Source organism: Ornithodoros turicata, chromosome 6 (genome assembly GCF_037126465.1).
Source record: "Ornithodoros turicata isolate Travis chromosome 6, ASM3712646v1, whole genome shotgun sequence".
NCBI classification, from domain to species: Eukaryota; Metazoa; Arthropoda; class Arachnida; order Ixodida; family Argasidae; genus Ornithodoros; species Ornithodoros turicata.
In genome coordinates, this window is record NC_088206.1 from 15,210,370 (window position 1) to 15,223,338 (window position 12,969).

Genomic DNA, 12,969 nt, shown 5'->3' on the forward strand with positions numbered 1-12,969 from the left:
GATCACGTGCTTATACGACAACCAGTAGGAGTAGCGGATATTTCTATTGTTTATACGTATCTCACCGACTATACGACGCATAGAATAGCTCTTTCTTTTTCTTTTTGCTCAGTGTATACTGCAGTACAAGCAGCGTGTATTGCAATATAACCAGCAATTATCGTTCTTTAAACGATAGCCTTTCTAACGATATCCCTGTAGTCCTATCACCCTGCATGACAAATGCTAACTGTGCAGAACATATTTAGCTGTCTCTTTCTTTCTCTCTCTCTCTCCAGGAATTCCCTGAGTGACACAGATATCGAGTACCTATGTTGCACAGGTGTTATCAGCCGATTCCCGATCATCCTATTGTTTCAGGCGGACACCTCGTGCCAGCTCCGTCTACAAGAGATAAAGACCGTAATGTTTTTTCCTTTTTTTTTTTTCTTCTGATACTAGTGTACGCGTTGTCACTGTCAGATGCACGATAGCTGTGAGGATATTGGCAGCTTGAGTGTCTGCAAACTAACGGTGATAGGCGTATCTGTTAGGTTCATGGAAGCCGTTCCGTCTCGTCAAGCTTCGGTAAAGAGTTTGCTCGCTGAGCTCAAGATCGCGGGTTCAAAGCCGGTCGAGGACGGTAGCAATGGGGGGGAGGTAAACATTACTTCCAGCACCGTGTGTCGGAGATTTCCGGCGCACGTCAAAAGAACCCCAGGTGGTAGAAATTATCCGCCGTCCTATCCTGGCCAGTTGCGTGCAACATGTCGCCACACATACAGGCAGACAAACCTTATGTTTAACACCACGACAGCATTATTTTTTCTCGGTTGTGGAACACGTGGAACGCGGCGTGGGAAGGGTAGCATCAGATGCGTCAGAGTGGACGCAGCGGGAATTACGATCTCTCGTACTTGTGGGGCTGTACACTCGTAGGACTTGGGAAAAAGGTCCAAAGAAGACCGATGCACTTGTAGAGGAGGTCTACATGGGTCCCGGTTGGTGTTTATGGAAAGTCCCGGAGGGCCAAATATGCTGGGGAGTTTCTCAAGCCTCCCCAGGGCGCGGGGGAGCCGTGGCTTCACTACAGGACGTTGTCGATAGAACAGAAGCTGCTTCTGGTGCTGATGCAACCTTCCGTGTAAATCTACTATTGCTGCTGGTGGCGCGTGTCCGTAGCGGGGTGACTTTGTCTTTGTCCACGGACCGCCACAAACGTTCACGAAATGCCTATCTTAACTGTGTCATTGGAATTCAAAGTAACAGCCGTCCTAATGGTGAATTCGCGTGGCCATTTCCCGGTACATTTTTTTGCCAGATTCCGAGGAACTGCGTTCGCTTGGTCAAAACGTAGCAATCTCATGTATCCTCGTGGCTCTTTCCGAGCACTAGGGGGGAGGGGGATATGTTTATTAGACGAAAAGGAAAAAAAGGAAAAAACGGGGAAAGGTCTGCCAAACGGGACGTCGGCTTGCTATTCCAGAAATAAGAAATAATAATAAATAAATAAAAAGAAAAGATAAGAATTAAAGAAAGAAAGAAATAGGAAGGAATAAGAAATAAAAATAAAATAAATAAATAAAGAAAGAAAATTAAGAAATAAGAAATAAAGAAAAAGAAGTAGGAAAAAACGAAAAACGAGCACTAGGAATTTGCAAGCTATATCCCTTTTTCTGCCCGGCCTCGAAGCGACCGTGCAGCGGATGGCCCAACTATATCCGGTGTTGTCACATCCGCATCACGAGGGTGGCGAGGGCCCTCATTGACCCGCACGTCGAGCTTCACGTGGGTTAGCAGACGACGGAACCCGAAAACGAGCGACTGCGATGCCCCTAGGGTGGTCTGAGCGACTAACACCGCTAGACTCCTGCTGGCACTCATGTTCGGGTGGCAACGGTCACGTGATCCAGCGTGGGCGCCAACCTAGCAGTTTCCGAGCGCTGTAGGCCGTGTTGCCAAGAATTGACCACCCGAATTCGCCGTAAGTCTTTTTGTTACCGTGACAAAGGATGTACCAGCTCTCGTGGCATAGTGGTTAGGATGATCGCGTTCCACGCCAAGACTGGACGGTGACGCGGGCTCGAATCCTGTCACCGGCGGTGCTGTCTGAGGTTTTCCCTGGGTTTTCCGAAGGCTTTCCAGACGAATGTCGGCACAGTTGCCCCTGAAGTCGGCCCGGGACGCATACTAAACCCCTTTCCCCCACTCCTTCCTGCAGTCCTCTCTCAATCTGTCCACGTCTGTACGCTGCTCATAGCCACAGTTGCTTCGCGGCGCTAACGCGGCATAAAAACAAAACAAAGGATGCAATCCGCGCCAATCATCATCATCATCATGGCGCTGCTGCAGCAACAACAAGAACAACAACAAATAAATCGCGACTATATGACATGGGGTGATTCATCGCTGGAGAGCAGCACGCTACCCCATTACGCGCGAAACGTTGGATGTGAGATATGCTAGGCTATGACTAGGGACGTATGATTGTTTTACCGTATTTACTAGATGCTGTACCTGTAGAAGCTCTTAGATTTCTCCAGTTCTCCGTCATTCTGCTAAAGATATCAACACATACGCTGCTCTCATTGTGCCATTGATGGTCGCTTTTCTTCCTTCCTTCCTTTTCCTTTTTTTCCGACTCCCGAGAAGCAAGAATTCGACTGATTATACACGTGCAGATGGGCAATGGTATTGAAAGTAACGTTGAGTTGACTACGCTCGGTAATTATCACCGAAGGGAGAACATATGTTGCTAGGCCATCATCCACCCGCTTTTTACAGAGGGCGGTTTTCGGCTCGCATGACTCGTATACAGGTGTACGCCCGGGTATGGAGCGAACGCGAACACCAACCTGACAGGTTCCGGTACGGCCAGACACATCTTTCTTTCTCATTGCCTCCAATGTCCTCGGGTTGTCCAATGCGTGCGATGAAACGGTGTTGCACGATATACGAGACCGTCCGTTCATATTGGGGAAGAAAACGAAAGCTGTGCCATCAGCTTATGGCTATATATGGTGAGCTCACCATATTATGGCCGTACCTGCGACCTCTGCGTTGTCCCATCCATTATCATCACTTTTAAATTTTCATTCCCAGACTCAAAGTCAAAAGGAGCCGTGTGCGAACGTTAGTTCTTGAAGAGTTGCCAGCAGACATGATGCATATAGGAGGGTGGTGAACACACTACAGTCTCCACTGATTTGGATCATCTACTCTGGAATGCTCATAGGTTGCTTTTCTTTTTTTTTTTTTTTTTTTTTTTGTCCTGTGATGTTAGAGGTGTTGGTGTTTACCGTCTACCACATTGTACACCATCAACGTCGGCAGAATCCTGTAAATGAGAGATGCTATCTTCCTTAAAAGTACTATGTCCAAAGTATATTCAAGCAGACACCTGAAAGAACGAATCTTACAAACCTCTTCGTGAACCCTGAGTGCTGTCCCATTAGCAACCGATACGTCATTACAAAGCAAAAGTAAAAAGCTACAGTTGCACACAATTGCGTAATTTGTCTCGTTACTTGTTGGCAGCGTTCGCTGGTTGTTAGTGGCAAGTAAAGTGACGTTATACTGTCAAACAGCTAACAACAATTGAATGTGCACAGCAATGCTTTTTTTCTGCCTCTATCTGCTGCTTGTTTGCGCGGAAAATTATCATCTCGCGAGGCCTCTAGGTGATCAACCGATAAATTGTATTGTGTCCGCCGTGCAAACCCCACGCAGACACAACGTGTGCCGTGGAAACTTCTCACACTTCTCAGGGGCATCGACATCGAGAGTTCGGAAGGCGCCGGTTACGTCCGATCGAGTCATGATGGGTTAGTGTCCCTACGTGCTTCACCTAAGCGAGCATGCCCCGCAAAAAGACCTCTCGGAGTGGACGTATTTCTCGCCTCTACACCCTACACCCACCCACACCACAGCAAGACCTTGCGAACGACACATTTCAGTTCATAGGGTGGCGTTCTGTAGACAGCACTGTACCAGCAGCATTGGTAATCGCGTGTAAAACGCACCCACTCGTTGGTGGTGGTATTCAAGGTCGTGCTGAAGACTGGGAGGTGGTGTGTTCGAATCCTACCACGGGGCTGTGCCGTCTGAGGTTTTCCGGTAGTCTTTCTAGAAGAATGTCGGCACAGTTTTCCTTGAAGTCGGCTCGGGACGCAAACTAACTCCCCCCACGCTGTCCCCCACTCCTTCCTGCTGTCCTCTCTCCCTCTGTCCACATCTATACACCGCTCATAGCCACAGTTGCATCGCGGCGATAACACGGAATCAGAAAAGAGGAGACAACACGGCACAACGGAGGACAACCTGGAGTGTAGCAGCCATGGTTGCCAGGTTAAACTCCCGAAAAGTCGCGAGCGTCCTTGAGGAAGCAGCTAAAGGAAACCCCCATATACACATACACACGCGCGTGCACGCGCGCACCCTACGCACATACAGATGATGATGATGATGTATAACAGCTGTTAAGTTGTTACTCTATGTGGGAGCGGCAGCATGATTATCTTTATATTATATTCAAAAGTAGGTAATTTTCCTTGCGTGTAACCAATTCTGTAGCCAATGGTATGCAAGCGTCAGGCTATATGGGGAAGGAGTCCGCCTAAGCTAATTTTGCCGCATATGCATAAACTGTCATTTGGACTGGAACATAGCGGTATACATTGTGACAGCACAAAATTGCACGACATGTTTAGAGAGAACGATATGTCCAGAGGCGTGAATGTGTAATGTGTTTTCAGTTTCCACGCGAGTCATGGCCAGCCTATAGAGGCCACTACCAAATCTAAGAGAAAGCTCATGATAATCCGTGACTTCACGTCGCGAGATAGCTATATAGAGGGTGTTTATTTTTATCCTTCACAGAATTTTTAGAAAAAAAGCTATGAGAGCAGCACAGATGTCGTTTTTGCCGTTGAGTTATACGGCCATGCAGACATCCTCTGGAAGAGAGCGTGCAACTATAAGAGGACTAATTACCTAAAATTCGTTAATTAACTCTTTAATTAGGGTATTTTGGGCAAAAGCGAGATAGTAGAATGAAAGACTATCTTCGTTGAAAGCCACTCCATATCTAACAGATCGTAAAACAAAAACAGATACAACTAACAACAACTAACAGATCGTAAACCGAAACCGAAACCGCGTCGACCGGGAACGCCGGGAGCACAGCGCTCAATTCACGTCAGAGGGCCACGTGCTTTGAAGTGACGGAGATGATTGGAGAAGGTGCCGATCTGCCTGATATGTGTACATACGAATGAAAGATTGTAGATATTTTTAGCAGTATGACATTCTTGTAACGATAGTTTGCACGCAGAGCATCTACGAGGGGTGTTCAAGCGAAACCGGGACTTTCTGTCTCCCCAGTGTACAAATGGCTCGCGCCACTTCTTTTACGTCATTTTCACACGCGACAGGCCTCAGCGTTCAAACGTGGGGGTCCAAAATTTGTGCAAAACAGAAGACACGTGCTGGACGAGATGGCCGACAACGACGTGAGCGCGCAAATCGAACAGCGAATTGTCATGAAGTTCCTCGTGAATGAAGGCATAAAGTCACCTGAAATTCACAGAAGACTTCAGTATGGCCACGATACACTTAGCCGCAGCAAAGCGTTTGAGTGGTGCAAACGGTTCCGAGACGGCCGTACATCAGTGCAGGACGATCCCGGCCGGAGCGGCTCGGAGCCCAGTGTCAGAGTTCCCGAGAACATCCATCTTGTGGAGCGCCTGATCCTCAAGGACCGACGTATAACATATCTCGAACTGACTCGAAAGACGGCGCTTTCTGAGGGAACGTTGAACGCTATCATTCATGAACACCTCCAGTTTCGGAAAGTTAGTGCCCGTTGGGTCCCGAGGCAGCTCTCCGTGTTTGACCGGCAGAGAAGACTGGAAATCTCCCAAGAGCTAAGGTACCGTTTCAACAGTGAAGGACAGCCGTTCCTTGATCGGATCATCACGTGCGATGAAACGTGGGCGCACCATTTCACTCTTGAGTCTAAACGCACATGAAAAAATTCGGGAAGCATCCGGGCTCGCCAGCTCCCAAGAAGTTCCGAAGCACCCCGTCTGCGGGTAAGGTCATGGCCATGGTTTTCTGGGACAAGGCTGGCGTTGTTCATGTTGATTTTCAGCCAAGTTGTACCACTATCAATAGTTGCATATTACTACCAGGTTCTCAGGGATGTGCATAAGACGCTGAAGCAAAAGCGGCCGGGCCTCATCACCAAAGGAGTCTTCCTCCTACAGGACAATGCATCTCCGCATACGCGCAGGTAAGGATTTCTACGCTGCTGGCATCCAAGCCCTCGTGAAACGCTGGGACAAGTGCATTAGTGCAACTACGTTAAATAAAATATTCTGATCAACCGATCTCCAGCCCAGAGAAGCAAAGCCTCCGTCGGCGAAGGTCAACTGAGAGTCTTAGCGCAAAACCATGGAATATACAGGGTGAAAGATGAAAGTCACTGAAAAGACAATGAAAAAATGGCTAGGAAGCAAGCAAGCTGGTGAAGATGATGCATAATGTAAAAACCCCGAGACTAGGAAACACGAAGGGATAGACACAACACGAAGTCTCAAGAGACATCGTGTTGTGTCTGTCCCTTCGTGCTCCCTAGTCTCGGGGTTTTTACATTATGCATCACTGAAAAGGTTTGCCAGCTGTAGGAGTCGAACCCACACCTTCTGGATTGTCATCGTTAATTTCTTAGGCAAATTGAGGCTTTGTACGTATTTGTCCCTTCTATGTTGTTCCAGCCTCAGAACATCAGTTCTCTCATATACAAGGTGTTTCAGTCAAATCCCCGAGCTAAAGAATTCGCGAACGGATGCACCAACCGAAGAACTTTCTTTTCTGCAAGTATCTGTCCGATACCACCTACAAGCTGCGCACCGTGTGAATGAGTTGGAGCCCTCGTTATTTAAATAAAAATTAAAATGAGTTTCGTGAAAAAACGCAACTTCTAAAGCAGGGCGCTGTTGGCGTTAAAATGGGTACTACCCCTTTTAGGACCTTCAGTGGACACCTTTTAGAGAAAAATCTACCACCGAAGCGGGTCATTTGTTGCAGTAATTAATTGGTTCGGTTTACATATTTTTGACTTGGCTGGTTGCGTCGAGGCACAAAAGGACGTAATTCATTGGTGTAGTTCATTGGCATAAGGACTTCATTCATTGATATGTAAACCGAAACCAACTAATTATTGCAACAAATGACCGGCTTCCATGGTAGATTTTTCACTAAAAGGTGCCCACTGAAGGTCCCAAAAAGGGGTAGTGCCCATTTTAATGCCGATGGCGCCCTGCTTTAGAAGTAACGTTTTTTTCACGAAACTCATTTGAATTTTTATTTAAATTATGAGCCCTCCCACTCATTCACACGGTGCACAGCTGGTAGATGGTATCGGATAGATACTTGTAAAAAAGAAAGTTCTTGGATTGCTGCATCCGTTCGCGAATTATTGAGCCCGGGGATTTAACTGAAACACCCGGTATAACAAAAATGATGCAATATATGGATGACTGCACTGTAGTACACACGTTTATAACTCGAAAGTCACTGTACGAGAAGGAAAGTATTGTCACACATTATTTGTCCACTAAAATTTGGCCGGGAAGAGGGAGTACATACTTGCAGTGATGGAGTTACACGGTAAACGCAGGAAGAAAGAGGGAGTAAGCGACTGACAGGGTGAGTGCAAATGGAGTAAATGTGGGAAGTTACTCCCCCGTCATGTGGCGCTCTCTCGGTTTCGGCTCATTTGCGTACCGAAATTCAGCTGTGGATATTTCAACGCACGTGCGCGTTTCAGGGTGTTTTAAAACATGGAATGGCTTTCAACGAGGATTGTCTCCTGTTCTGCTATCTCGCTCTTGGCAAAATTCCCTAATTCAAGAGCTAATTAATTAATTTTAAGTAATAATTACTAGTCATCTTCTTGATACATCATATCTTCCAGAGCATGTTTGTCAGGCCGTATAACTGAACTACAATAACGATATCTGTGCTGCTCAGAGAGCTTTTTTTTTAAAAATAAATATCCTGTAAAGGATAAAAATAACTCCCTGTACTATCAACAGCGACGCCACGGCACGGCGTCTGTAGAGCGATGAAATTAAACGACTCAGGAAAAATTTGCTGATGCAAGGACTCGACCCTAGACCTTCCTGATTTCCGGTCACAGATACAACCACATTCTCCAGCTATATGCAACCGTTACACCAGCAGGGACTCTCTCCTGACGGTATAGCATCCCTGGCCGAAAATCAGGAGGGTCTACGTTCGAGGCTAATTGTGAGGGTGGGCTAGGCTAGGTTAGCTTAGCCTAGCCTGAGGCTAGGCAGGTTGTCTGTAGGGCAGTTTTATCCGTCCGATGCCTCTTTGATGGGCGCTTAAATACCTGTGGGGGGGGGGGGGTGAGAACGTTCCCAGCAGCCCCAGTGGAAAAGCAATATCAATGACGTCACAGTGACTGCGAGAAGGTCGATCATCAAGGGGGGGGGGGGGGTGAATGGATCGCACTACGACATTTCACCTGGCGCCACGTTGAAGCGAATTTTCCTGATTTAAGTACATAGGAATAGTACATAGGAATAGCAAAGTAGCCAGTTCGCCATCTTCATTTCTGCGCCACAACAGCCGGGACGCAGTCGTATCTGGCAACCCTGGCAACCACAGAGACGAATCGCGAGTGTCGGATTTCGTCGTTTGCTTGGGGACGTTGTTGTAAGGCCTCCTGGTTAGTGAAGCAGATAACACGTATCTAAATCTTCTTAGCAACATCTAACGATTACATAAAAGAAATTTATATCATAAGACGAACATCGTTCTGGCACCTGATGGGACAGCGGTGACGTCACACACGTACCATTTCATTATTAACCCGTAGAATCACTTCCTATGCTCACATATAAGTGAATAAAGTGAATAAGTGACTTTGACGTCACACATGTACTACGTCATTATCAACCCGTAGTGTGATTTCCTGACCGAAGTTCTTACTCCGGCAACTTGTTTCATTACTCCTCCGTGTTTCTTATACAAAACGTCACTTCTAACACCTGCGCATTTGTTTCTATAGAGAACTCGTGTCCCCTTTTAAGTCTTGGTTTTTGTTGTCTTTATAATACTTTTTATTGTTCCGACATCAGGTGGTTAGGCGCGCGTGTGGAATTGCCGTTTAGCGTGCCATTGTCAGACTCTTACCCTGAGGAAAAAAAAAAGAAAAAAGAAAGGAAGTGCCAGGAAAAACACGTCAACAGAAAGTCTAAGCACAGGACTTCACAACTGGACACGAACCACGATGTCGCTTTGTACCGCTGGTCTGAGTAGCTTGTCAACCACTGTGTCCATGTATTGTAAAATGTCTCTCAACTTACTGCAAACGACTTTTCAATGGACAATGGTATATTCTGTCTGGCTTTGTGCTACGGGAGCATTAAAGTTTGCGAGCATATGGTGCGCAACTGTATGTTTTGTGCTTATAGTATATGCTCTGCTTAGGTGTTAGAAAAAGCTGACAGGGGCTCAACATCGGCAAAAAAAAAAAAAAAAAATCGCAGCACGGTTACGGTTGTGTAACTCGAATTTCACCGACAGCACCGCCCCTGCATTGTCCATGGCAAGCGGCATGGCAAAGCAGCTGAAGACTGGGAGCTGGTGGGTTCGAGTCCTACCACCGGCAGACTTTCCAGACGAATGTCCACACAGTTCCCCCTGAAGTCGGCCCAGGACGCATACTAACCCCTTTGTCCCCCCCACTCCTTCTCGCTATCATCGATCCACGTCTGTACGGCGCTCAGCCACAGTTGCTTCGCGGCGCTAACACGGAGTTTTTAACGAAAATCGTACTCCCTATAGGCTCGCACGGGTGTCGTGATGCATCCAGTTATATTTGGTCATAAGACGCAAGGACATGGAAACGTTTTGCAAACTAGCTTGATGGGTCCGCACGATCTTGTTCACATTACGTATTTGACGTTAATAAACAACCGATAAACCATAAAAGATCTGCAGAGAGACGTCAAGCGCCGGTCAAAGCACCCTACGCGCCATACATCACCCAGTCTAGCCTCAATGTCCAAGAAATAGAAGTATTGAATCCTGAATTCGAATGTCAAGTGTACATGATTGCGTAGATACATAAAGAAGAAAGATGAAAGTCACTGAAAAGGTTAGCCAGCTGTAGGGAACGAACCCACATCTTCTGGATTACCGGTCCAGGGCTCTACCAATTGAGCTAAGCTAAGACGCCTCTCCAACGACTTTCGGGGTGCGTCATCTGAAGGGACGACAAACCAGCCGCTCACTCTCACTCACCCTCCTTTCACTCTTACATTTTTTTGCTCATTCATACACACATTCATACGACGGAAATCGACGCAAGCGGCACCTGTAGAACAAGAGAGAAACAGTTTCTCTCTTGTATAAAGAAGAATATGCAGATGATAGTTCCGCAAACGTGGATCCGTGTACTGCATGACACGGACTGCCGCATCCGATTCCGAAACTACGGTGCCGTTTTACGCGTCGTTCATCACCGACAATAGCGCCGAAAATTCGACACGAACTGGTGGAGTAGTTTTTCTGCACTTTGATGTGCATGGCAAGAGCAGACGACGGATGTTGAGAGTATGCCGGAATGCCCTCTCTGGAAATCGGAGGAAACGTCACTCGGACGTGCAATCAGAGAGCGACCGGATAGATACAGAAGGCGGGCTTATTGCCTCCTCTCCCTCCTTCGCTATATTCGGGCATATAAAGTCAGAAAATTCGTCTGCTACTGCGAATTCCCTGAAGACTTTTCACAGAGTATATCGTGGGCCGAAGCAGACGAGCTTGGAGACAATCTCTGCGCTGCGCTCCCATTGGTGTGCCTGGGTTACGTCATCATGGTGTTACTATCGCTGGGGATTCCTTAGCTGCAGAGGGAGTGGGAATCTTTAAAACTCGTTTATTTAATATATGAGAGGTTTTCGGAAGAGATACTTGGCCGAGAAAGACGGTGAAGCGGTGGCGAACATTACCTTGTCTGCGTCATACACACCTTTCCGGATGATAGTCTCTTTAAAACTGAGTGTCCAGCGACCGGGTCGGGGGATCGGAAGGACATGGAACATTACTAGTCAAGAATAAACGCATAAAACGTCAAAGCAGTCTAAGAGGAATCAAAGAAAGGACAGTCAGGATGGAGAGTTGAAATAAAATATAATGGTACAGCGCAGCAAACAAAACTAAAGGAAAAGAAAGAGAGGCGTGAGAAACAAAGCAAATGAGGGAGAGGGTAGAGATTGTCTATATCTTCTGGGCACTGTGCTAAACGCGTTTAAATATCGTACTTTTATAGGGCCATCATCGGCTGTAAACGTTTGGCGAACCCCTTTTGAAAACACAATGGGTCTGCACAGTGTTTGGCACTATACAAGCCTGTCCCTAGGAAAAGTTTGCCGTTTTTCTTTTTTTTTTCTTTTTTTTTTGCGGAGTTTTTTCGCCAGATTGTTGGTTGAACTTTAAAAAAAGGTTGGAGTTGGAGTTGGACGGACTCAAAAAAGTTAATTGTTCTCTAACAGCTGCAATTTTGCGATGCAACTGCACTGCTCCACATGAATGTTGGTTTGCGCGAGCGAAATTGCTAGGTTAGCTGCAGCAAGGTTAGCGAAACTAGGCATGACTGTCTGGAGTGTCCTTGCCAAGTAACTGTTGAGACCAAGGATATTATTCGTCTTCGTCTGAACGTAACGAAGGGCTAGAAGACGAAAACATTTCGAGTCGAAACATCCAATGAACTAAGATGTCCGAAAGGTCAAAGGTTACAGTCGGGAAAAAAAGTTTTTTTAAAACAAGGTGGTGACCTGCTGGACCATTTTGACTGGTGATCCATCAACGCTCAGCCTCGTTCGGAACATACGAAGGTAAGAAAAAACATCACCAGGAAGTTGAGCTCACCGCGCACCACACCTTCATGACAACCATCCTCAACGAGCGCGTGCTCAGTACTCGCGGAATGATACCCCGATTGAGAAACCTCTCAACTTCATCGCGCTTTCCTCAAACACCTATACCACAAGAAGGCCACATGAATCCATATCGCATTCATTGTTCTTCTTTTTTCTATTTCCTCTCCTTTTTTACATTTGTCTTTTTTTTCCCTGTTGTTTACAAACAACCACCACACTGCACGTTCCACCGAACTTTCTCCGTTGCCCTTATTCCGCTCGTAACTTGGCTTCGCATCGCCAACTTTACGCTCCTCCCATCCAGGAGCTCCCCACTCCTCATATCACGTGACGCTCTAACGTCACAGCTTACGTCTGCGGCGCACCGCCTTCTCATTGGGCCGCTTCCGCTGCCCTCGCCGCGGCGCTAGATCGCCGCGTCTGTCGGGCTCAGTCGAGCGGCAGGATGCATTCGCGCTGCCCGGAGTCATGAAGTGGTGCTTTGGATTATAAGCCTGGCAGCATGGCGTTCCATATAAAGCAAGAAGACCTGAGCTCTGAAGTGGCCAGCACTTGGGTGGGACCCTGGGGCTTCCCCCACGCGCCCGAGAGTGGTGGTGTGCTCTACGGTGGAAGTACTGGTGACTCCATGGGGGGTGATGCGTACTCGAGTCCGAAGCCGAGCAGCACACCCCCTAGTGATGGTGGTGGGGTAGTGATTGGGCAGCAGACAAAATCGGGGGGCAGGGGGTCGCAAGAGCAGCGTATCAGGAGACCCATGAATGCATTCATGGTGTGGGCCAAAGGAGAACGGAAGAGGTTGGCTGATGAGAATCCTGATCTGCATAACGCCGATCTGAGCAAGATGTTAGGTGAGTAGTGACTTCGTTTCTCGGTTCTGGACATGGTGCAGCGTGTGACAAACGTCGTGGTAGTATACAGCTGGGGTTAAGTTCGCTTTAGTCTCGGAGAAGGAGGGAAATGAGAGGATGAAGTTTCGCTTCTTTGAACAGTTCTGGTGTGGAGTTCATTTCAT

General features: G+C 47.3%; 1 protein-coding gene across 1 annotated transcript in view; it reads left to right on the forward strand.

Annotated features, from left to right (window-relative positions):
• The first annotated feature begins 12,387 nt into the window (after nucleotides 1-12,387).
• Nucleotides 12,388-12,969, forward strand: part of LOC135399238 (transcription factor Sox-17-alpha-A-like) — a 100,893-nt gene continuing 100,311 nt past the window's right edge. The window contains exon 1 of the mRNA XM_064631046.1: nucleotides 12,388-12,805. Coding sequence (XP_064487116.1) covers nucleotides 12,457-12,805 — 349 coding nt within the window. The 5' untranslated portion in view covers nucleotides 12,388-12,456. The remainder of the gene's footprint in view (nucleotides 12,806-12,969) is intronic.